This window comes from Thyridium curvatum (genome assembly GCF_004353045.1).
Source record: "Thyridium curvatum strain D216 chromosome Unknown NODE_17_length_530222_cov_84.051745, whole genome shotgun sequence".
Classification (NCBI taxonomy): Eukaryota; Fungi; Ascomycota; class Sordariomycetes; order Thyridiales; family Thyridiaceae; genus Thyridium; species Thyridium curvatum.
The window spans coordinates 1-22,899 of record NW_022156772.1 but is presented as its reverse complement, the minus strand read 5'-3'; the positions used below and the strand labels follow the sequence as shown (position 1 = coordinate 22,899).

General features: G+C 56.1%; 9 protein-coding genes across 9 annotated transcripts; 5 read left to right on the top strand and 4 right to left on the bottom strand.

Moving 5' to 3' along the window:
• Positions 1–1,087: 1,087 nt before the first annotated feature.
• Positions 1,088–1,714, top strand: E0L32_003717 (uncharacterized protein; the record flags this gene model as incomplete). The annotated part of the gene is made up of 1 exon (XM_031138048.1): positions 1,088–1,714. The coding sequence occupies one exon, from the start codon at positions 1,088–1,090 to the stop codon at positions 1,712–1,714; it is 627 nt and encodes a 208-aa protein (XP_030998134.1).
• An 869-nt stretch (positions 1,715–2,583) lies between these two features.
• Positions 2,584–4,526, bottom strand: E0L32_003716 (uncharacterized protein; the record flags this gene model as incomplete). The annotated part of the gene is made up of 6 exons (XM_031138047.1): positions 2,584–2,790; positions 2,882–3,729; positions 3,786–3,932; positions 3,996–4,099; positions 4,167–4,292; positions 4,363–4,526. The coding sequence occupies 6 exons, from the start codon at positions 4,524–4,526 to the stop codon at positions 2,584–2,586; spliced, it is 1,596 nt and encodes a 531-aa protein (XP_030998133.1).
• A 1,661-nt stretch (positions 4,527–6,187) lies between these two features.
• E0L32_003715 (uncharacterized protein) lies at positions 6,188–8,548 on the bottom strand (the record flags this gene model as incomplete). The annotated part of the gene is made up of 2 exons (XM_031138046.1): positions 6,188–7,813; positions 7,874–8,548. 2 exons carry the CDS (start codon positions 8,546–8,548, stop codon positions 6,188–6,190), a joined length of 2,301 nt encoding a protein of 766 aa, XP_030998132.1.
• A 1,071-nt stretch (positions 8,549–9,619) lies between these two features.
• E0L32_003714 (uncharacterized protein) lies at positions 9,620–10,771 on the top strand (the record flags this gene model as incomplete). Its single annotated transcript, XM_031138045.1, has 1 exon — positions 9,620–10,771. The coding sequence occupies one exon, from the start codon at positions 9,620–9,622 to the stop codon at positions 10,769–10,771; it is 1,152 nt and encodes a 383-aa protein (XP_030998131.1).
• Positions 10,772–11,094: 323 nt separating this feature from the next.
• E0L32_003713 (uncharacterized protein) lies at positions 11,095–12,593 on the bottom strand (the record flags this gene model as incomplete). Its single annotated transcript, XM_031138044.1, has 2 exons — positions 11,095–11,352; positions 11,457–12,593. The coding sequence occupies 2 exons, from the start codon at positions 12,591–12,593 to the stop codon at positions 11,095–11,097; spliced, it is 1,395 nt and encodes a 464-aa protein (XP_030998130.1).
• Positions 12,594–13,088: 495 nt separating this feature from the next.
• E0L32_003712 (uncharacterized protein) lies at positions 13,089–14,908 on the top strand (the record flags this gene model as incomplete). The annotated part of the gene is made up of 2 exons (XM_031138043.1): positions 13,089–13,299; positions 13,362–14,908. The coding sequence occupies 2 exons, from the start codon at positions 13,089–13,091 to the stop codon at positions 14,906–14,908; spliced, it is 1,758 nt and encodes a 585-aa protein (XP_030998129.1).
• A 2,132-nt stretch (positions 14,909–17,040) lies between these two features.
• Positions 17,041–18,469, top strand: E0L32_003711 (uncharacterized protein; the record flags this gene model as incomplete). Its single annotated transcript, XM_031138042.1, has 5 exons — positions 17,041–17,157; positions 17,208–17,271; positions 17,333–17,472; positions 17,535–18,247; positions 18,325–18,469. 5 exons carry the CDS (start codon positions 17,041–17,043, stop codon positions 18,467–18,469), a joined length of 1,179 nt encoding a protein of 392 aa, XP_030998128.1.
• A 1,293-nt stretch (positions 18,470–19,762) lies between these two features.
• Positions 19,763–21,886, top strand: E0L32_003710 (uncharacterized protein; the record flags this gene model as incomplete). The annotated part of the gene is made up of 6 exons (XM_031138041.1): positions 19,763–19,877; positions 20,099–20,281; positions 20,325–20,934; positions 21,005–21,117; positions 21,200–21,693; positions 21,749–21,886. The coding sequence occupies 6 exons, from the start codon at positions 19,763–19,765 to the stop codon at positions 21,884–21,886; spliced, it is 1,653 nt and encodes a 550-aa protein (XP_030998127.1).
• A 690-nt stretch (positions 21,887–22,576) lies between these two features.
• Positions 22,577–22,899, bottom strand: E0L32_003709 (uncharacterized protein; the record flags this gene model as incomplete). Its single annotated transcript, XM_031138039.1, has 1 exon — positions 22,577–22,899. A coding segment is annotated over one exon (323 nt), but the record flags the coding sequence as incomplete, so codon positions are not given.

Sequence of the window (22,899 nt, the reverse complement as noted above, 5' to 3'; positions counted from 1 at the left end):
AGTGGGCTAATTAGGGTCGCAAGTAACTACGTGTACTCCGCAATTGACTCCAATTGTAGGCAGTCTCCTCTCCTTTGCAAATCTTCATCTTATATACCAGAGCTCGACCACTTTTTGCCCTGCCCAGGACCCCTCAAGACTAGTATGAGATGGAGCTCAAGGTACCGACTACCTGAATATCACCTTTATTTGCGCAGCGAAGGGCCTACGAGGCTGGACCCTAGCTCGAGAGGAACGAGGGCTCCAGGGTCCCATTTTACGAACGCGAGCAGTGAGGGCTAATACAACCCCATTCCTTGAAGGCTGCGTTGCAGGCAGTCCCTCTAGTGAACTGGTATTGGGCGACCAGGCGCGAGACTGACCAGAGACCACCTTTCACGGGGGTTCAATGGTGTTTCTAACAGAATCTATCCTCGGTTCTCACGGAGATTCGAGGTCGACGAATCAGCCGCCAACACCATTGCTCGCCGATGGCTCCGCGAACTCACTCAAGCTTCGCAGCCTGGAAAGCAGTCACGGGCATGGGACCTTCCGGTTTGTCTCGAGAACACAAAAACCAAAATGATCCCAGGCAATCCTTTTTTTACCACCTTTATAGAGCACCTTAGCTAGGTAATATATCCTGATTAGGCACCTGAGTTAATGTACTTACATTACTTACAAGTCACTAACCTTGAGGCTTGCCATCATTTTCGAGATAGCTTCATCGATCCGTCCACTATCCACGTATTGTAGCCATGGAATTGAGCAGGGCCTTTCTATTTAGACACACACACACACACACACACAGCATGTACGTGATGTGGATTACTTGGCCAAGGAACGAAATACTGGCTCTATATGGAGCAAACCGCTTCATACGGTTCTCTGGTTCACCCAGGAAAGATCTCGGAAGCCCACGTACAAAGTATGACGATCTTAAATCCCTTCTTCTGGTCGTTATGTCCTCATTCCTTTGCCATTCCACATCTGCATCAAAATTCAGCAGAAACTCAATCCTTTGTCAAACATACGTCTGCCAACGCGCGCCCACGTATAAACGCCTACAGATACACGCGGACACAGCTATCCATAAAACACATTCATCATGGAGTCAAAAGTCGCGGTCAATCTGATCAAGACTCGCTTTCTCGTTCTTTCAGACACCCACGGCATGGCCTTCACGCCCGAGAACCATCCCCTTCAACTCGAGAACCGCACCCAGCACGTTGATGTCGCCATCCACTGTGGTGATTTGACAGAAGAGTCCAAAACCGCCGAGTTTATCACCACTCTCGAGCTTCTAAAGAGCCTCGATGCAAAGCTCAAGCTTGTTATTGCCGGCAACCATGACTTCACGTTGGATGTTCCAATATTTAAAAAGAAAGTCGCAGAAGCCATTCCAGCTCTTCGAGCAGACGAAGTGAGCAAAGAATACGGCGGCTACGGCGAGATAAGGACTTTATTTGAGGATGCAAGGCAGTCTGGGATTATGTTCCTTGACGAGGGCACCCATCACTTTACGCTCGATAACGGGGCAAGTTTGACGGTATATGCCAGCCCTTACACCCCTTCACGGGGTGAAGGGGGATTTCAATATTCACCCCAGGAGGGGCACACATTTGCTATCGAACCCAATACAGATGTGGCTATAACTCATGGCCCTCCTAGGGGTATACTGGACTTTACAGACGCACATCAACGAGCGGGATGCAAGGATCTTTTGCAGCAGTAGCACGAAACAGACCAAGTCTGCACTGCTTTGGGATATCCATGAAGGATGGGGGGCTAAACTGGTGGCTTGGAGAGAGCCAAGCAGCGCCGAGCCATCTCATTTCACGGCCGTAGATAACGGCAAGTCTCAAGTAGTGGAGACCCTGGGCAGGCTTAAAGCTTCACGAGATGATGGGAAGCTACCACAACAACGATCCTATCACACGAGTCACTGCAGAGGCGATGCTTATCCTCTCAAGAGAGGACAGCAGACCCTCTTCGTGAATGCAGCCATTCAAGGGGAGGACGAGGCTTCAATGCAGCTGCCTTGGTTGGTCGACTTGGACCTTCTTCCGCCAGCCGATGTATCGTCTCGCAAACGGAAACAAGCACCGCCCGGGATCGAAGACGGCGAGTCGGTGGGGACAAGGGACAAGCGGATGAGGATGGCGAGCCCAAACGAGGAGTAGATGGAAACTCGACCTGGTTTTAGAAATATCTGATAAACGCTAGACATTGCATCCACATCCTCCTGCCGCGAGGCATTACGCTGTGATGGGGCGATGTAATTATTCTTCTGCAATTAAAATTGTTGCAGTAACCCATAACTTGTCTCTTTGTGATGACCAGCTACTTGTAACTCCTTGTGTAAACCCGCATATATCTTGTATATCATATCATCAACTACTTTTGCAACCACATGTTTACAAAACATAATTATATACCTCCAAGTCACAACCGCGCTTCCACCGTAGCCAGCCACCTACCTCTTCATATACACACGCGTCGGTGCAAGAGAGTTAAGACGCAAAGAACTCTTCTGGATTGTGCTCGAAAACACCAGTTCAGCCCCTAAAAGGGAAGGACGAAAGACACAGACTATTTGACCTGTCAGATCTTGTCCGCCTTCTCCGACTTGTCCACGTGCTCATCCGAGTGTGGCGAGGCCAGCGTCGCTCCCTTGTCGACAATGTGCATGTCCAGGTGAGCGACGTTGGCCTGGTCGCCGTCAATGACCTTGGCCAGCTCCTCGAGGGTGGGCCCACGCGTCTCGACGTAGAACCGCCAGACGAAGCAGAGCTCGAAGAAGATCCAGCACTGTGGGGTGTCAGTTTGATTTGTTCACCAGCCTTGGTTACTCTTTTGCTACAATTCCTTCCGGAGAGAGAGGGGGGAGCGGGCAACTTACGGTGTAGATGAGGTAGAACTTCCAGGTGTGGCCCTCGAAAAAGTCAAACGCGATGGGATTGGCGTAGACGTTGAGCGTCAGGGCCGCCTGGACGGACACGTTCATGATCATGAGGCCCTTGGCGCGCATGCGGTAGGGCAGGATCTCGATGGCGTAGCCGACGAGCAGGCCGGACCAGGCGAGCGAGTACATGACGCCAAAGAGCCAGATGAAGAATATCATGGCCTTGCTGGCGCCCTCGAGCCCGTGCTCCTCGTAGAGGCCCGAGGTCAGGGTCCAGAACACAAACGTGCCGAGCATGCCGCCGGTAGAGGCCAGGAACATGGGCCGGCGGCCGATCTTGTCGACGAGCAGGGCCATGGTCACGGAGACGATGAGCGCGAGCACCGTCTGCCCCGCCGACAGGCCGAGCTTCTCGGTCGAGTCCATGATGCCGGCCGTCTCGTACAGCTTGGACGTGTAGTTGGAGATGATGGCGTTGCCGGACCACTGGGAGAAGATGCCGAGGGACAGCAGGATGGCGAGGCGGTAGCGGTTGCCGCGGGTGCGGAAGAAGTCGACGTAACGGCTGTTCTTCTTGTTCTCAAACTCGAGGCGGATGGTCTCCTTGATCTCCTGGTACTCGAACTGGACGGTGGGGTGGTTGGCGTCGCCGTTGGCGTGGTACTTGGCCAGGATGGCGAGGGCCTGCTCGTGCTTCTCCTTGGCCATGAGGTAGCGAGGAGACTCGGGCACCCAGTAGATGAAGACGAGCTGGACGACGGAAGGAAGAGCCTGGACCAGGGCCGGGATCCGCCAGGACCACTCGTTGTTGAGGAAGTTTGTTCCAAAGGCGAGCCATGCGACCACTTGTTCTTCCGTCAGCTTGTGTCTTGAAGGGAGCGCCAGGGCAATATCGACTCACCCAATGCTCCCACATTCCAGAGGCAGTTGTAGACGGTGGTCAGACGGCCTCGGTGCTGTGGGTGGCAGAGCTCAGTGAGGAGCATGGGAGAAGCAATCTGGGCGAGACTGTTGCCGAAGCCAAGCAGGACGCGGCCACCCATGAATGCTGTGAAGCAAAGTCAGATGGGACTAGTGTGTATCTGCATTGGGCAGGTAAGGGGATACGAACTGGGTAGGTTCTGGCAGCTGCCCTGGAGAATAGCACCGACAATCATGATGCAGCAGCCCATGGCAATGGGGAGCTTCCGGCCCAGGTTATCGGTGATGAGCGGACTAGGCGATATGGTCAGTTTGGCATGCTTCTCCTTCTCCTTTCACCTGCCTGCGGACGTGTACTGACACAAATGGGATCGAGACCAAGCTACCGATCTGGTAGAGGGCGCCGAGGAGGCCCAAGGTCTGACCCTGTGGATCGCCGAAGAAGTTCTTCCATGAGTCGAAGTTCTGTACCGAGTTGAAGAACATGCTAGATATGATACCATAGTCAGTACTTCTGTCGTCCCTCAAGAGACTGTCGACACGATGAGGAGACTCACCCGTCATAGCCAGTTGTGGCCGAGGCCACACAGAGAATAAAGGCGTAAAAGTAGAGCTTGCGGAGACCCGGCTCCTTCCTCCAGTTGACCCTCTCGAACCGAGGTGCATCCTCCTGAGCGTGGCGGGTGGCCTCGGCCTGGGCCTTCCTGTTGAAAATACCCATGACTGCGGGAACGCAACTTGGGTTTACAAAGAATGAGTGAAGAAGCAAAATATGATAGAAGAACAAGGCCTATAAGGATTGACTTGGGCAGTTCCCAGAATGTTGAAAGAAAAGAAGCTTTGGGCGTGGAGGACGAGAGAAGGGCATTCTGATACGGCAAGTCTTGTCGCTAGGCCACTTATACATATATCAGACGCGAGAAAGTGTAGGACGATCATGCTCATCTGGTATGATGGACGGGACGGACCTCGTGCGTGTGGTCCATTGGTGTTGGTTGAGCTCATATTGGGCCGTCGAGAAACATATAGAGGCCAAAGTGTTTTAATCATGTTATGACAGGGTTTGTTTCGATATCGAGAGTGTGATTCTGGGTGCATGCTCGCCGAGAGGCCCGTTGACGCCCACAACAAGGGGCGGCTCGATCTATCAAGCGGCTGAATATGTTTATGTGCCTGCAATATGAGATCTCCAAGACACGGTTCGATATCAGAGCATGCGAGCGTCCGATGTTGAGACAAGAAGGATGCTATCCCTCCAGGGCCCCAAGTTGGAGGATGAGGCGACGATCTCCGGTTCCCCAGGTTTCACCGTCTGGCCTACCCGTGCTCTCGGTTCTGACGTTCACGCTTGTATATACATTGGGCCCAGCCATTCATGGCAGTAGATGCATCACTCCTCTCCATGGCACAGCTTTTGATTTGGACGAAAGCAGCTCGCTCGTCCCTTGGACTCGAGCGCCCGGATCGTCAAGTCGTCCAGTCCAGGTAATATGGCTCGGAGAACGTGCGATGCAAGCAAACCGAGATGCAGATGGCCTAATTAGAGTGTTTGAAATGAGGCTCGATCGTGCATTACCGAGCCCGGGAATAGAGGTTGGCTAATGCTTGGTGGTGCTATACTTGAGTCCACCGGGCCGGGATGGGATGGAACCTATCCAGAGAAGGCCAAGGAACAGGCCGGCGTGGTGTGCCAGGGTATCAATGGGATTTAGGCGGTAATCTAGAACATTATGTGACCTTCGTCGAGTGTGGTCGGTCTTCCTCGGGTAGGCACGTTATCATTGTGGAAACCTTGTATGCATTCCGATTGTTTAATATCACGGAAATGACTGGAGGCGCACGCCGATGTCCCTGTCAGATTCTCGAAGATTGAGGGACTCAGAGCAGTTGGGGTTACTCGGGTCTTCCCTGAAGATGCGCTGCAAATCTGGCAACACACAGCACGGACGGCACCGGCAGGCGGAGTGAAACCGGTTATGCAAGTCGACCGTTGTTTCATCTCGCCAATCTGCCATGATAGCCGGTAGCCCTGATGGAAGTGGACTAAACGCAATGAATGCGCTACGGCTCATCGAGTGTAGAAGCCGCGCCGATTCAAGTTCTGGAGTCGGCCCTACCGAGAAACGTACAGGAGAGAGCCGTGCCTGTTGTTCCGAAATGACTTGGAGGCACTTCGTTAAGCAACATGGCCTGTTTGCTGTACCATTCTGAAAGGAAAGCGTCCCTGTCAAGGGTGTGCGAATCGTAGATAGATGCCACGAGAACAGGAAAGCTAAAGTTGTGATGAAATAAGATTCTATTTTCCACATGTCAAACGCCTCGCTCATATATGCCCTATATACACTTTGAGCTACATGCCAGTACTCCGTAATCCATCCAAAATTACATCCAGAGCCTGCAGGTCCCATCGGCACCGGCAGAGACACACCACGGTTCCTTCGGGTGCCAGTCGACATCCAATACACCGAGATGGTCGACGACCTTGTGACCCTTGAGCATTTTGAGCGGCACGATGGTGGGGTTCTCCATGAGGTCGCTGACGACCTTGCCGTGGAAGATCTGTAGGGTACCGTCGTCGCTGGCGTCGGCAAACAGTGGCAGGCCGCCTTTGTGATACTTGACGGACCGGATGGCCTTGGGATGGAAGCGCATCACCTTGAATGGGCGGGTAGAGAGGTCGAGGTCGTGCCAGAGCAGCCTCCTGTCATGAGAACCGACGATGATGTTGTCACCGCCGTTATGCACGTCAAACGACGAGATGGACTTGGCGCCTGGCTGGATGATTTTGACGAGCTCTAGCTTCTGCAGGTCGTAGCAACGAATCTTGACCTTGGTGGCGACAAAGAACAGGGGTCTGGAGGGGTGGAAGTGGGCAGTCTGGGGGTGATCGGACAGTTTGCGGAAGGGTATCTGTGTAAGATGCTTGGAAAGCGTGTGAATGGCGACCGAGGTGCGGCCGCCCGACGGCGAAACGGTGCAAAAGTGGTCGCCTCTCCTGTGCCAGCTAATGACCTTGACAGGCGACCGGACAGTCACCTTGACAATGACACCCTCGTCCTCCAGACGCGCGGTGCCGGGCTTGGCCCACTTGGCCGGAGGCTGCTTCAGGTCGGTGGGCTGCTGGTTCCCGTTGGCAGCATAGCCGAAGCCGGCAGCGAGCACGTCCCGACTAGCTTGTTCTAGCTCCGGGTTGATAACGGGCGGGACCATCATGAAGATGTCTTCCCCGGCGGCGGCCGAAAGCACAAAGGCATCCTTGTTGGGCCGCCAGCGTACACAGTCCACGACGTCATCACTGCTGAGCGTAACGCTCCAGACTTGGCGTCCGGTCAAGAGCTCCCAGAGGCGAACCGTACCGTCGTCGCCACCCGTCGCCAACCAGCACCCAGTAGGATCAATAGCCAACGACCGGACGCGGCCTTCGTGACCGCGGAAAATGGTCTGGCAGACCGTTGGGAACGGCTTGAGCTCTTCGGGGCGGGGTAATTTGGGGAGGAGCGAGTTCGGGTCGATGTTGAGCCTGTTCTTTCGAATTCTGGGCGCCAGATACAGATCTAAGCATCGCTCAAAGCGCTCCTTCACAAAGGTGTCGTAGGCCGGAACCTTGCGCAAGGCGTCGTGCTTGCTTGGCAGATACTCTTTCTCGCGCTCCTCGGGGTCGATATTCTCCCAGGCTTCCTTCTCATCCTTCGTCGGGAGGTACTCGGGCGGAGGGTTGTAGCTCATGTCGTAGCCCGGAGGAGGAAGTTTGGGAGCTGGGATATGCATCACATGAGGTTCTTGCGGCTGCTCATCCTGCCACAGGTCATAGTGATGCTCTTCCTCTTCCTCCTCCTTCTCTCGCTCCTCGGGAGGCTTGTAGGGCAGGATCCTTCCCTCCCGGATGGCTCGCACCAGCTTCATGACCCTCTTGGCTTCGTGCTTGGAGGGCAAGAAACGACGCTTGGGCTCGGGTGCAGCACTCAGAGGCATCTTTTCCTCAATACCGGTAAAGTATTCCACGGTATCCTGTGTAACATGTCATGTCAGTTTTTGCCTCGGGCCCGGTTCCGCCACGAGCACACATACCGGATAAGGATCGTAACCGTCCTCTGGCAGCTCATTCATCTGGACGCGCTTGAGGAGCTCTAACTCGTCCTGGCTGAGGTTGAGAGGCTTGCCGGTCGAAGGGTCTGTGAGGCCAGTCCAACCCTTAGGCACCTCTATGCTGTCGAGAAGGGCATCGAGAGCGTCGCCCGTGGCCGGCCGCATGATCTTCTTGCCGTTGATGTCATAACCAATGTGCGGGTACGAATCGTAAAAGGACAGAGGGATGTTTCCAATCGTGTTGACTGGCTCGTTGGCGTCGGTATCATCCGAGTCGTACACGGGGTCTATCTCGTCGTATATGTACCGCACGCCGCCGTTGGCATCCGTGGTCACTCGGTAGTTTGGTCGGTCTTGGTCGTCTAGCTGCTCGTCGGCAGGTTTCCCAAGATCCGCAGCCAGCTTCTCGAGACCGTCCTCAAGCTCCTCAGGCTCCGAGTCAAAGGAGGCATCGTCGCTGTGTAAGGGTTCATCATCTTCGTCGCCCGACCCTTCTTGATCTTCCTCGTCGAAGTCTCCGTCGCTGCTGAAGTCTTCCGAGTCATCTTCGCTTTGTGACAATGCCCCATCAAGCAAGTCATCCGGGATCTCGCTGTCCGACTCCTCCACCTCCTTGACCGGAGTTTTCCGCTTGCGTGCTGCGTTTTCGGGAGCCATTGCTGCTCGGTGTTGCGCTCTGCTCTCGACCTGTGAAGTCTGAGACGGCTCCAGTAGGCACTAGGATCTAGAAATCTACCAATTTCTCGAACTTTTTTTTTCTGCCATGGTCGGCGGGGAAGCTAGCATGTCTTGGGCAGCACGGTCCACTCACCGCCTTTTCTGCTTCTTGATTCTGTTAGATCGACACCTCGATGCCCACTCATCTCCACCCCTCAACCATTCCCTTCTCAGCCCTACAACGAGGGGGGTATTCAGAAGCTGCATCACGACCGTTGCCTGGCCCCAGGACAAGAATGTCATTATCTCCAGTAATCAGGCATTTTATTGAATAACTGGATTTTCTCCCATGTTTGCTTCTTCAAGACGACAGATATTGTCCACCGTGTCCATCTCCCGACATCTTTTTGGTCTACGAGTCGTGCCGGTCTGGCCTAGTACCCGTTATAACGTACCGGGGCAGAGCCATTTGGAATCGTGCACTCCGTGCCGACACTCGACAGCGATAGCCAGCTGTCTCTCTCTGCTCATCAAGGTGCAAGCAAACAAGACACTGCTCGGCTTGTTAGTGCTGGCCGACAGCTCCAGGCAGTCGACCCCACATCCTTGATTACGTACGGAAACTTGCTCAGGCACGAGTCCGAAGACCCCGATCCTGCGCGGCTCCTTCAGCCCGCTCGGAGACTTTTCTGGCGGTCACCTGATCGCCTCGAGTTCGTGTTGACACTTCACATCAAGCCCATTGCGACTCAAAAGACGTCAGACCCCCGTCTTGTATTGTTCCTGTGAACCCTGGCTGTCGTCGGAGACATTATCCGCTTGCAAGGAAGGAGAAATGGCGTCTGTACCGGCCCAGGCCGATAAGGCCAAAGAACCCCAGAAGCATCGCGCGTGCGATGAGTGTAGTATGCCATTTCCTCCATTGACCCTTACCAGGTCACACTCTTTGCTGTGCAACAGCTGACCCGGGCGGATGTAGGATCGCGAAAACTGGCATGTACCAAGGAACCGGACGGCTGTGCCCGTTGCAAGAGGGAGGGCATCAAATGCCATTACTCCCCGCAGAAGCCCATGGGCCGGCCCCGGAAGCGGCCCCATGCCGAGGTTGCGGGGCCTTCCGACCCGGTGGTGGCTGATGCCGAGGTCCCGATGGATGTGGATTTTCCCTTCCTTGATCCTACTGCCCAGGGACTGGAGTTTCTTGATATATTAGGCGCTGAGAACGCCTTTTCCGAACCAATCCACGTCCAGTCGCAGAAGCTGCCGCCACAGTCCAAGGGGGTCTTTGCTGGTTCCTGGCATTATGACTTGCAGGAGATCGACTTTGACACTACCAACTCCCCGCCTGAGGCCAGCCAGTCATCCGCGCCGTCGACCGCCGTGAGCCCCGACGCGATCCTCCAAGACTCGTACTCCCCGGCAGGAAAGACTCACAGCCTCTCTTCACGGTCTTCCGTCGCCGCAGAGAATGCGACCGCCGATCCGCCGCCACTCGGCATTGTCAACGCGCAGAATGCGCTCTGCGGTTGCCTTGCGAGCATCTACCTTGCCCTGGACTCGCTGCAGCAACTGCCCAAAGAGGTCGGCCCAGCCATGGGCCTGGCACGAAATGCTGCCAAGACGGCGCACAACACCATATTTTGCCCCGTCTGCTCCCCAGAGATCACTGACCCCAACCTTCGTCCGCCGGTGCAGAGCTACCAGAATCTCATGATGCTCTGTGCCCTCCTCCCCACCATCGCCAACACGTACAATGCCATCCTCGCCATGATTGACGCAGAGGTGGCCAAGGCCGATGCCGAGAATCGGTATCTGACCTTCAACCTAGACGAGTATGGTGGTCTGTGGGGACGCATGGCCGGCCTGGACTCTGTCTGCGGTGCTGCTGCCCATTTCAACAACGCCGTTCTCGAACCCTCCATGTGGCGGCGGACGGTCAGAGCGCTGCTCAAGATCGACGTGTACGGAGTCAATACGCACAAGGACGACTTGACATCGAGATACTGCCAGCCGTGCACCCAGATTGGGTTGAGGGATATCTTGGAGCTGTTGGAGGCCAGGTCAAAGACGCGTCATGAATTCATGGATAACGCCGTACGAACCGGTCAGATTAAGCTCAACGATGGCCACTGCTACAAGATTCTTCCTCCAGGCAGCAAGCACCCTTGCCAACAGATTATTGACATTGCGAGGCAGGCCATAGACCAGTTGGTTGTGGCCTAGTGTCACGCAAGACTTGTTTCATCCTCCAGAGCTCCAGATCCAGAGAGCTTCTGGAATACCACAACTCGGTCTTTGGAACGCCCGGGGACAGCCCCCCCTCATCATAGATACCCACTTGGATTTACAAAATCAACGGACTGACAACGTGCAGAGATGGAAAGAAAGGCAAGAGCATTTTGGATTTGACACGGGAGTCCGGGATGGCTCAGGGATACGGACATGGGTACTGGCGTTGGCGTTCTTCATCTCACGATGTCCAAATATGCAATTTCAATATGTCCGTGAAGGCAGAATTGGGTATATAATGACACAAGCATATCCAGCTAATAGTACGAGCTCCTTCCTTCGTATTCGTCCTTGGTACCAGGGAATTGGCCTGGTCCCGATGTGACTTGCTGCCCTTCATCCTCGGAGCTCTCGGCGTTGCCGTAGTCGTCTGCCACTTCTGGAGGCGCTCGCATGGCGTCCAAGGCGGACGCGTCGATAACCGGCGGTTCATACGCCTTGATCTGGTGGATCTCGCGACCCGATGGCATCTGCGCCAGAAGTGCGCCCGGGGGCGGGACGAGTTGTGTGTTCATCTGCAGCGCATTAGCATATGGCACTTGATTGGTGAATTGTAGCGAGCGGTCTTGCTTGCCGTATCGTTTTGCTTCGTCCATTTTGCCTCCAGCATCTCAATCACCCGTGTCTCCTCGAGCTTGCCGGCATCGGCGCCCCAATTTGACGACCTCTCGACCTTGCGGTCTTCCCTCTTCTCCGACCATTCCTTTCGCAGCTTGCTGAAACCCAGCCCGCTCCTCTTCTGCTCCTTCTCTACGCCGAGCTCTTGTAATGCGGCGTGGAGCCACCCGATCGCATTGCCGGTCTGCCCGCCCAGCTCCGCATCAATGCCGAAGAAACGACACGCCCTGGCTCGGCTCGTCCGCCTCAGGTCCTCCAGGTATCTGACAAACGTCTCGTTGACCTTGCCGCTGCCCCTCCCGCCGCCGCCCTGGCACAGCGAGTAAGCCTGCGCCGCGTGCTCCGACGCGGCGAGGCACAGCCGCGCGAACAGGTGCGCCCGCACCTTGGGGATGTCGGGCGCCTTGAACATCCACTCCATGTCGTTCTTGTTGCGGTCCTGCGCCGCGACGGCCGGGTACGGGTCGTCCTTGAGGACGGCGAGGAGGGTCGCCTCGGCGAGGGCCAGCTCCCGCTGCGCCCGGACGGTCGCGGCGCTGATGTCGACGGCGCACGCCGGCGGGGCCTGAGCCCGGTGCTCGGCGGCCCCGGCCAGGTAGTCGTAGACGGAGGCCGCGTCGAGCAGGTGCTTGGTCGCCGCGGTGATGGCGCCGTGGCGCTCCTGGCTGCCTATGGGCGCGACCGACGTGACGTAGAGCGGCTGCAGGGCGCTGCGGGCCTGGAGGGTGTAGGCGTTGGCCAGGGACGAGAGGACGAAGGAGAGCTCCTGCTCAAGGGACTGGATCCTGCAGCGGGCGGCTTCCTTGCCCGGCACGGCGCTCTCCGAGAGCGTGGGCCTCCATTCTATCGCCGGCGGCGACTTGGTGGCGACCTTGATTTGCTCGCCGTGGAGTGGCCGGTTGCCAAGCCCCGACTCAACGGCAGAGAGGTAGGGCAGATAGCTGGTGAGGCTGGAGATGACCAATGGGAGGTTCGGTGCCTGGGATATGGGCGGGAGACGCTTGTGCTTCTTGAGCGTGTCTCTCACAACCCCACGGTACGTGCTGGCGTTGAGGGGTAGTGAGGGATGTGTCTCACATGTGAAGCTCGATGAGTATGAGAAGGCGGACGTGGTTGGTAGGACAAATGGGAAGGGCATCGTGTCAGTGGGGGAAGAATGCACAGTTGAATGAAGCAATCGATAGTTCAACAGGTTGTCCTCATGATGGCCGTTCAAGGTCTTGGGATTTGTGGCTTGGCAATGTGCATTATCAGAGATCTATGCTACATATCTCGGCATTGACGTACGTCGAAGTATTCTGATGTTACAGGACGAGTCGTACAACTACCCCGCTAACAAGGCCTAGGGCGGCTCTGTAAACATTGACATCACAGGCGACGTTAACAGCTGGTTCCCCACTAAAGCACCCCAAGTCAGGCACGCTGGGGCTCAGGGGTCCGGCAGCTCAAATCTCCGATCCGGGACGGCACTTAGCTAATCGCCAGCACATCAATGCACCAGAGCTCCGGAGCTTCAAGCTGTGCTTCGCGCTTTCATCTCCAACCGCAATTGTGCACCCGCCCGCCTCTTTCAGTCCTTTAAGACGCGGTCAATGAGACAAGCCAGTTGCGATTCACTCTACTGTTGGTAATGATGGCCGGCCCCTCGTCCCATAAACCCCGGCGCAAGGGCAAGAACCCAGAGCACCTCACCAAGTCCGAGGCCCTTGTGCGAGCTCCGGCCTTCCCACTGGCTGCCTTCCTCTGGCCAGCCAGAGCCTCTGTGTCGCAATGGGAGCTCCTCCCGCTCATTCTCATGTTTGTCGGCCTGTTTAGATGGGCGGCCGGCTTCTGGGGCTACTCGGGTATGGAACCTCTACACGCGCCGCCCCCCTTCCAAGCCGTCTGCTGACCTGATGACCTGCAGGCTTCCAGAAACCCCCGATGTATGGCGACTACGAGGCCCAACGGCATTGGATGGAGATCACAACACATCTTCCCATTTCACAATGGTATTTCCACGACCTGCAATGGTGGGGTCTGGACTATCCGCCCTTGACGGCCTACCACAGCTGGCTCTGCGGCAAGATCGGATCGCTTATCGACCCCTCGTGGTTTGCCCTTTACAGCTCGCGTGGCTCAGAGGACCCCATGCTCAAAGTATTTATGCGCGGCACGGTCATCGTCTCGGAGTATCTCATCTACATCCCTGCAGCAGTAGTATTCGTCCGCAGGTTCAGCAGGTTCAGTGGCGTCGCGACTTGGTCCTCTGCCGTCGCGCTTGTGGCCATTCTCATGCAGCCCGCCACGATCCTCATCGACCACATCCACTTCCAGTATAACACGGTCATGTTGGGCTTTGTGCTGGCGAGCATGTCCAGTATGCTTGCAGAGAGGTACCTGTGGGCGTCTGTGTTCTTCGTCGCCGCTCTGGGCTTCAAGCAGATGGCCCTCTACTACGCCTTTTCGGTTTTCGCCTACCTGCTCGGGAGCTGCACATTCCCCATCAACATCTCCCGGCTGCTGGGAATTGCTGCCGTCACAGCAGTGTCCTTTGCCATTCTTGTGCTCCCGCTGATCTTGGGCGCACTCTACGACACCCAGCGAGGTATCGATTCGAGGCCTGAGCTAGACGGCCCTCCGCCACCGCTCCCCCTCTTTCCCCAGCTTGCGAACTACCTGGACACGGGGGCATTCTACTATCCTGTTGTCGAGCAGATGGTGCAGATGGTGCACCGCGTCTTCCCTTTTGCGCGTGGCTTGTTTGAAGACAAGGTGGCCAACTTTTGGTGCGCGGCCAACGTGGTGATCAAACTGAGAAAGTACTCTCCGGAGCTGCTGCAGAGGCTGTCACTTCTAGCGACCCTGGCCTCCATCATCCCTCCGAACCTCGTCCTCTTCCTGCGACCGCGCAAGACTCTGCTACCGCTGGCTTTTGCGACGACGGCCTGGGGGTTCTTTCTCTTCAGCTACCAGGTCCATGAGAAGAGCGTGCTTCTCCCGCTGATGCCCATGACCCTTTTGCTCGCCGGGAAGAACGGGCTAGGCAAAGACGTGCGCGCCTGGGTCGGCTTCGCCAACCTACTCGGGGCCTGGACCATGTTCCCCTTATTGCAGCGAGTAGACCTGCGGGTACCTTATACCGTGCTCACCCTCCTGTGGGCGTACCTCCTGGGCCTCCCTCCAACATCCCTTAGTTTGTACCTACAGGGCAACGATGGGTCTCTTGGCTCCGTGGTGACAGCCCTTGTCCATGCGGTCTTTTACCTCGCCATGGTGGTTTGGCACGTTCTGGAGCTCTTTGCGACCCCGCCGCCAGACAAGCCAGACCTCTGGGTAGTACTGAATGTCGGCGTTGGGGCTGTCGGCTTCTGCCTCTGCTACTTGTGGTGCTTCTGGAGCTTGATTCTTGAAAGCGAGATCGTCCCGAGGTCTTGGTGGGCGGGCCAGAAGGAGAAAGCCAAGACTCAGTGATGCAGAGTCATGTTCTTTATGTACGAGACGGGGAAGGGTCTCCGGCTCTACTATGTGTATTATACATTTTCCCTTTGCTCCTGTGATACCCCGAAGAACAGACTTAATAATAGGTCGTCGGCTAGGATCCGGCCCGCCTTTAGATAATGCTTCTCGGTCTTCTCGGTCTTGCAATTGTGATGGACGGATATGGATCCCTTGTCCACCACGCCAGGCACCGCTGTCAGCACCAGTGTGCTGGCATTGTCTCAAGGAATGATGTGCACAGCGGACGCCACAGAGGCCCCTCGAGGTGCATCGCCCACGACCTAGTAATCCTTGAAGTCCCATCAAGCTCATTTACCAGGCTGGTTCGGGCTAGTGCTTAGACACCGCTTCCCCAGAAATGCTTCCCCACAGATTTGGTGAGGATTTCGGGACTCACTTTCTCTTCACAAATAACATTTGGACTGTCAGGCAATCGATTGGGGGTTTCCGCAACGATTCTTGAACCTCTCCAGACTACCCAAGGTACCATTTGTTATCCGCAGTATGTTGGAGAGCAAGTTCGCTCCTCTCCAATGCGCAATTGAGGGTCACAAGGGCTACATGCACTGCCGTTCCAAGGGACGGGGCACATCAGCAACTGGCGCAGGTCCGCCGTCCTTCATCCTTCAGCTTTCAGCCACTGCCCCACGACACGTTGGCACAAAGACCAAACCCGCACCTCGTGTCTGGACAGTCCTGGAAGGCAGACACGCAGATCAGTGACGAGAACTGCCACTCCAAACCTGCGCCGCAAATAGACAAGCGCTGTTTGCCGCACCTACCAAGCAGGGTCCGCTCGTCAGTAAGCAGTCTTCTGATGACAGTCTATGGATCACAAGCTAGGCTGGTTTAAGCTTGAGCGATCAATTTTCTTTGTCCATGTCTCTCTTACTTTTCATTGCGGGATCCGCATCATCCCGGTCACTCGACTCATCACATCCCGGGTAACTGCCCTCCAAGTCGGGGGCAGATGCGGCGGATCTTCCGCTTCGCTATGGGACAGGGGGGGACCATGGTTTTGGACCCCAACCAGGGCGAGTGAACTACATTCCTCTGGAATTTGCGATAAGCCAGCTCGCTTCATGAACGCCTATATTGACCCAAATCACGACCGGGTCGCATGTTCTGGCCACATTAGCCATCCCGGCAATAAGGATGGCGGGGTCGTGTATCCAGCCCGCGAAATGGGCCTCGAGCCTCGCGGGCCTTCGCGACAGAGAGCACAGTCGTGAGGTCTCTCTGAGTGACGTGACAAGGGACGGCCCAAGTGTGTGTCGATCACCGTCAGGCTCGATGCTACGTTCCTCCTTTCCCTCCACAGAGTGCATGTCTTTGTTGACCAGACGAGGCTTCCACGGCTCAAGATGATCAGAGCAGAGATAGCGTGAGAGCCGGTGTGGGCATGACTTGCATAGCTTGACTACATGACTATCCGTGCACTCGGTTTGAGTATGTCGAAGCTATCTGGCAATAACTCTCCTCTCTCCTTCGCACTATTTGACCTTGCAGCAAATCTGCCGCCATGGTTGCTATCCCCGGCCAGTTGTGTTGGTTCGATGACAAGTCGGCGTCGACCGAGCCGTCCAACATGCTACCCTGGCATTCTACATTTGGCTGCAGCATCCCATCCTGCACGTGTCTGCAGTCTGCTGAGCCAGCCCCCAACACGACGTCCAGGGTAAGCATGAGTGGGTGGGCATGCTTTTGATCTCCCTCTCAGCAGCCGAGTCCGGCCCTCGATGGATGCGAGGACGGGCTTCTCTCTTTGTTCCCCACCCTCTTTATCCTACATCGCCGTACTTGGCAATCTCACCCATCCGCAGCAACCTCCAACATCCTTACCACTCGCCTGCAGGGTGGCGCCGGGCGCCCTGCCCTCCAACTCGGACTGGGTGCGGCCAGAGTTTCCTTTGATGTACTTTCGTACCCGTCAGCATGAAGCTGATTAACATCAGCCATGCCGGCTAACCCCCATCCCATCTGTTTTTCTCTGCTCTCTCCTCTCCCCTCCCGCACTGGTTATTCTTCCCGACGCTTGATGGTTAGTCCCCAAGCAGTGGTGTCTTGCATTCGAACGACAGATGACCTGAAGAAAAGCCATCACGATGTCGCAGACTTTAGTCTTTCTCAGCCTCGCTTTGGCGGCGACGACTGCCGTGGCCCAAAAGGCCAGCACCACGTCCAGCGCGCCCGCCACGACCCATACCGTTGCTGTTGGTGCCGTACGTTGAAACCTGTCTGCCATTGAACCTGGGACCTCTTATGTTGACAGAGAACACAGAACGGCTTCAAGTTTGAACCAGACAATGTCAAGGCCTCCGTTGGCGATATCATTGGTTTGTACCAGCGATCTTTTGTACCGAGTCATGGAGTATCGGGACTGACATTGTCTTTCAGAATTCAACTTTTACCCGGGCGGCCACTCGGTAGTCCGCGCTGATTACAAGAGACCTTGTATTCCTTGGGAACTCTCGGGCGTGAATAGGCAACCGGGCTTCTTTTCAGGCTTCCAGAATCCGCATGTCTATTCCGGAGATGTAAGTCTTGAGATGCACTTTCACCCCTTGATCCTCCTCAATGGGCTGAACGATCATGGCAGGGCCCCAAGTTCCGCGTCCGGGTGAATGACACGGATCCCATCTTCTACTACTGCTCGGCTCCTGGCTCGTGTTTCGAGCAAAATATGGTTGGAGTCATCAATGAGGTGGGCCTTTTCTTCCCTTCTGGTGCTTGTAAAGACAAGGCAGCTAATGAAGCCATGCAGAGAGAGAATGCGACGCTCAAGGTCCAGAAAGAGTTTGCCGCCAATGCCACCTTCCAGCTCAATCCAGGCGAGCCGCTTCCGTCCGAAACTTCGAGCACCAAGCCGGCCCAGTCATCCAGTCCTCCTGCCTCGGGTTCGGACTCATCCTCGCACGGCTCGTCGCTCAGCGCCGGCGCCATCGCCGGCATCGCCATTGGCGGGGCCGCCGTGCTCCTCCTGGCCGGCGCTCTGCTGTACCTATGCGGCAGGAGGGAACGGCTGGACAGCCTCATGCACAGGCGTGACAGGAACTCGTACGCCGTGCCCCCTACGACGACGGAGAACAAGTACGACCCGAGGAGCCCCGGCCAGGAGACCTTCAATTCCCACTCGCCCTACTCGGTCCGCGACCCGTATGGACCGGGACCGCACAGCCCGCCGATGCATTCGCACTACACCGGCACTCCGCCGCCGCCCATGAGCCCCGGACACTCGCCGTACAACACGCACCAGGGCATGGCCCCCCCGCCGCCCATGTCAGGCGGGCAGCCCGGTCACGGAGGCTACTAGTATGTTAAAACCCATCCTCGCAAATGCTAGACGCATAAGTCCTTTGTTCTGCACCCTGCTAACGGCCGTACTCCAGCCCGACACAGTCACCGCCGCCACCGCCCGTGGAGCTGGCTGCCTCGTCGGACCCGGGCAACTCGCCGCTCCCCAGCTACAGAAACGAGAGGGCGCTGTCATGGGGCCAAGGGCCGGAAGTTGCGTTCCGGCCGGGGGCGAAATAACGTGTTGCTGTCTTTTTTGTTCTTTCTCCTTGTTCAACCGCCGATAGGAAGGGGGTTTTGTCTTTGCATACTACCGGCGTCTGGGAGAGTGTCCTTTTTACCTAAAATGAGATGGCAATGTTTACTGGAGGTTTCCTTTGGAGCAAGCTAAAGCTGGGAGGTTGTCGGCCTTCTTTCATTGCTAAAGATGTACAGGATTAGAGCTGGCTGGCTTTGTTTTCGATTCGCTCTCTCGATACCATATACAGAGTTATTCCTTCAAAGCATCGTCATGTTTGACCTCATTGCAGTTGAGGTCGATGATCATCCAGCCAGTACGAAGTACCAGGTCAAACTCGATGTTCTACTCAATAAACTAATTGCGGAAGCCTCCTGCATCTTTGCACAAGAGAAGGTCGTATCTGATGATCAAATGCCCACCTCCTTTAGATGAGCCCTTGAACCCCACCCCGACAGGCGCATAACAAGCGTGTAAGTGCCTTGGAAACCAAGGGTTGTGTCGCGCGTGTAACCTTGAGGTTGGCCATTTCAGAGGGCTTCTATTCTAGAAAACTGTCTGACCACTGGGACCATTAGAGGGTTCAGGAGACGCGCTTCTGATGCTCTGCATACGGACATCATGCTGTGGACAGCATGGGGAGTGATGGAGACGTGGTGTGTTCATCTATGTGCAGGGGGTTTATTAGCCGGGGGCGGCGCTTGGGGGGTAGTCTGACAATCTATTCTTAGCCGCCAAGCTGCTCATCCATCAGCAGCGGGGGACCGGGGGACTCGAACGATCTACCTGTTCGGGTCGATCGGTGCTTGACGTAGATTTGATGTGCAGACCTCCGAGCGGGCTCTTGGAGCTTTGTGGTTCTTGTGTAACTCCCTTGGAATAAGCAGGTGAACATGTCGCGCAATAAGCAGGTGAACATGTCGCGCTTCCTTGCCGCCCCGTGGGCATTGGGCGATGTGTAAGTGGCGTTGTTGCTGCTTGGTGGTGGTGTGGATATGGCTCTCTCCCTCTCCCTGGCGAGCTTCCTAATGCAGCCTTTGTCGTCCTGGCGGGAGTGCGTGAGACCCTCAAGTTGATCAAGACACTATGTCAATGTTTGCTTTAATTATGAATAAATTGTGTGTCCAGATTCGTGGCTCCTGCGAGAATGAATCCTGTCAATTCCGTCACTTGGAGTTGATTGCCAAGTGCATAAGTGCAGGCTCACGAGCTCTGGTCGTCAACATATATCATTCCCCAGGTAGCTTGTGAAGTGGCTCGAGAAACACCAGCCTGGACACAAAGGACACAGAAAAATGGCTAGAATAACCTGGTTTGAAATGACATCTCTGACTCTGGCTGCACCCACTGTCATCGTTCTGGGCTGTGCAACAACGATCATCGGCTGCTGGCATGGCATGGCGGGAGCTGGTTCGTGACGTAATCGCACAAAACAACCCGATCAAATCCTCGCTGCACTCGACTCGATGACGGGCAGTCAATTGAGCTTCTCGTTACCATGCTGTCATCAGCCTCAAATGTGGTCAAGTGAGAGGAGAAGCTGAGGGCCACAGAAGCGGCTGTCATCCCTGGTTGCACCTTGTTAGGTAAGGTACTACAGGTAGCGAGGGTAGGTAACTAAGTACCTAAAGTAGAGGACAAAGAGCAGCAAAGAGTGGCTTTCAAACGCCCGGAGCAGCTCCATCGAGCATGTGGTGCTGCTCCGGGGTCTGCCAGCCCCTACCCCACTGTCCGTGCATGGTTCCTTTCTGTTACGGAGGAACCTTGGGTCGGCAGTGGCGCGACCCCTAGAGCCAAGTACCCCGCTATGGGTGGTAACCGTTTGGATGGTGACAGCTGGAACTTTGTGAAGCTTAGTCCAGGCCAGGGCCCTCGCACGCTTCCGGCTTGAGGACACAGTGGTTCAATCCGCATCAAGGAGCTACATCACTGCCAGAACCCCCGTCCACATTTTTGTTCCAGCACAAGTGGACAGCATTCACGAACTCACTTCCCAGCCTCTCTTCCCCTCCCTTTCTCTCGCAGCAGCAGCAGCAGCTCAAAGCTCCCGATCGATCCTCATCGCCGCCTCGTATCTTTTCCTGTGGCCTTTCCCACCAAGCTTACTCAGTTGGTGCAACAGTCTCTGCTTTGTTTTGGCCGCTTCAATATCGCCAGACCCGCGCCCGAGCTTCCCTGCTCTCCTCCCGCCGCCCAGCTCTCAACCCCGGGAAGAGCTCGACAGTCTTTTCCAGCCTCCATCGTGCAATAGCGCATCTGCTCCTTGCACACACCGACTACCGTCCCATTATCCCATCAATATGGCGACGATGCGAGGTCCCACCGGCTACGGCATTGGCCAGCCCAATCCCTTCGGCGGCCCTGCCTCCCCCCAGGACCAGGAGAACTCGAGCCCTCTGGACGCCATTCGCGAGCAGACGAGCAAGATTGAGGACATGCTCGACACCATCAGCGAGCCCATCAAGCCGTAAGTCTCAAAGCTGCCTTTGCGCTCACAAAGAGCCGCCTGCGTGCTGACACCCCTGGGCTTCTCACAGCTACCTTCCCGCGATTGGCCGTTTCCTGATTGTTGTGACCTTCCTCGAGGACGCGCTCAGGATAATAACACAATGGAGCGATCAGCTTCACTACCTGCACGACTACCGCCACAGTAAGCCTCGGCCATTTCCAGAGCTCAGAGCCCCTACGAGCTGCCTTGCAAGAAGCTAACAAGCCATGCGCGCCACGCACAGTCTGGAGTGGTGTGACCCACCTCTTCCTCATCGTCAACGTGATCGCCATGAGCATCTGCTCGGGGCTCGTCATTGCCAGGAAGTACTCGGAATATGCCGTCGGCGGTCTCATTGCCGTTGTTGTCATGCAGGCCCTCGGCTACGGCCTGATCTTTGATCTCAACTTCTTCCTCCGCAACCTCTCCGTCATGGGCGGCCTCCTCATGGTCCTCTCCGACTCGTGGATCCGCAAGACGCAGGCCTTTGCCGGCCTTCCCCAGCTCGAGGAGAAGGACCGCAAGATGTACATCCAGCTCGCCGGACGTGTTTTGCTCATCTTCCTCTTCATTGGCTTCGTCTTCAGCGGCGAGTGGACGCTTGGCCGCATCCTCGTCTCCCTGATCGGCCTCGTCGCCTGTGTCATGGTTGTCGTTGGTTTCAAGGCCAAGGCCAGCGCCACGCTTCTCGTCGTCATCCTCAGCGTCTTCAACATCCTCGTCAACAACTTCTGGACTGTAAGTCTCTTCCACCTCTGTCGATCAGCCCACCATGCTAACTCGCCACGCATAGCTCCACGAACAGCACCCCCACAAGGACTTTGCCAAGTACGACTTCTTCCAGATTCTGTCGATTGTCGGCGGTCTTTTGCTGCTCGTCAACAGCGGGCCCGGCAAGGTCAGCTTCGATGAGAAGAAGAAGGTCTACTAGATGCACAGCCTAGCATGGCGTTCCTCTGCGCTGTGGAGAGGCAGGGGGAGAGACAATGGCAAACGGACAAAAGACGCAGAGGCTGGTGTATGAGTGGAACGGGCTCAACTTGTCAAGTCGAGGAAAAAAGTGATTTCGTGTGGTGGAGCGCAGTCGGTTGCATAGACACATGTGCATGCCGACGCAATATGATGAAAGAGGAGGTTTAGCAACATTGCAATGGCGTTACGCGAACACGTTGGGCTGTATATCGGAGCGATCTCGCTCAATGCGACGCCTAGCAGGATGGCTTATTCTGTTGCATATCTGATGGTTTTTCCAGAATGCGACGTCTAGACAGCGCCTTTCTCCCGTGTCCAATCCAAAGGGATGGACTGGTCAGGCTACGAAATGAAAAAGCAACAATTGATCGTCTATTCTGTGCCAACTTGTGAACATGCCGGGAACGATGTGTGATTACCGTGCGGAATTGGAAAGGAAAAAAGCAAATGCTGGGTATATTCTCTTATGCTATAATACACAAGGGCTCCAGCGGGCCCAAACACAACGGCCGGTTGTAACAACCTGTCAGATGCGCCACGTCTAAAGCTATGATTCTACAGTCTACAGCTGGGCCATCCGCTCCGCCTGGCCCCCCCTCTTTTCTCTCCTTGAGAAGTTGATCGTGTTTCGAGCTTAACCAGGTATGACTTACTGGGCGATTCCGGTATCTGTACCAACATCGTCGTCGTCCGACAGCGGCTCGCCGCCGTTCTCCCTCTCCACCGTCTCCATCTCGTCGAGGAGCCGGACCCTCTCCTCGAGCACGAGCTGGGCCCACTTGCGCTCCGCGACCTGCCGGCGGCGGTGCTCCCTGCCGAGGCCGGCCGCCGTCTCGGCCGCGCGGGCCGCCTCGAGGGCGGCCACCGCGTCGCGCACGGCCAGGTCCTCGGCCGCGAGCTGGCGGACGCTCTCGACCTCGGCGGCGCGCCAGCCCTCGTAGGCGGCGAGCCGCGCGTCGTTGCGCCTCATGT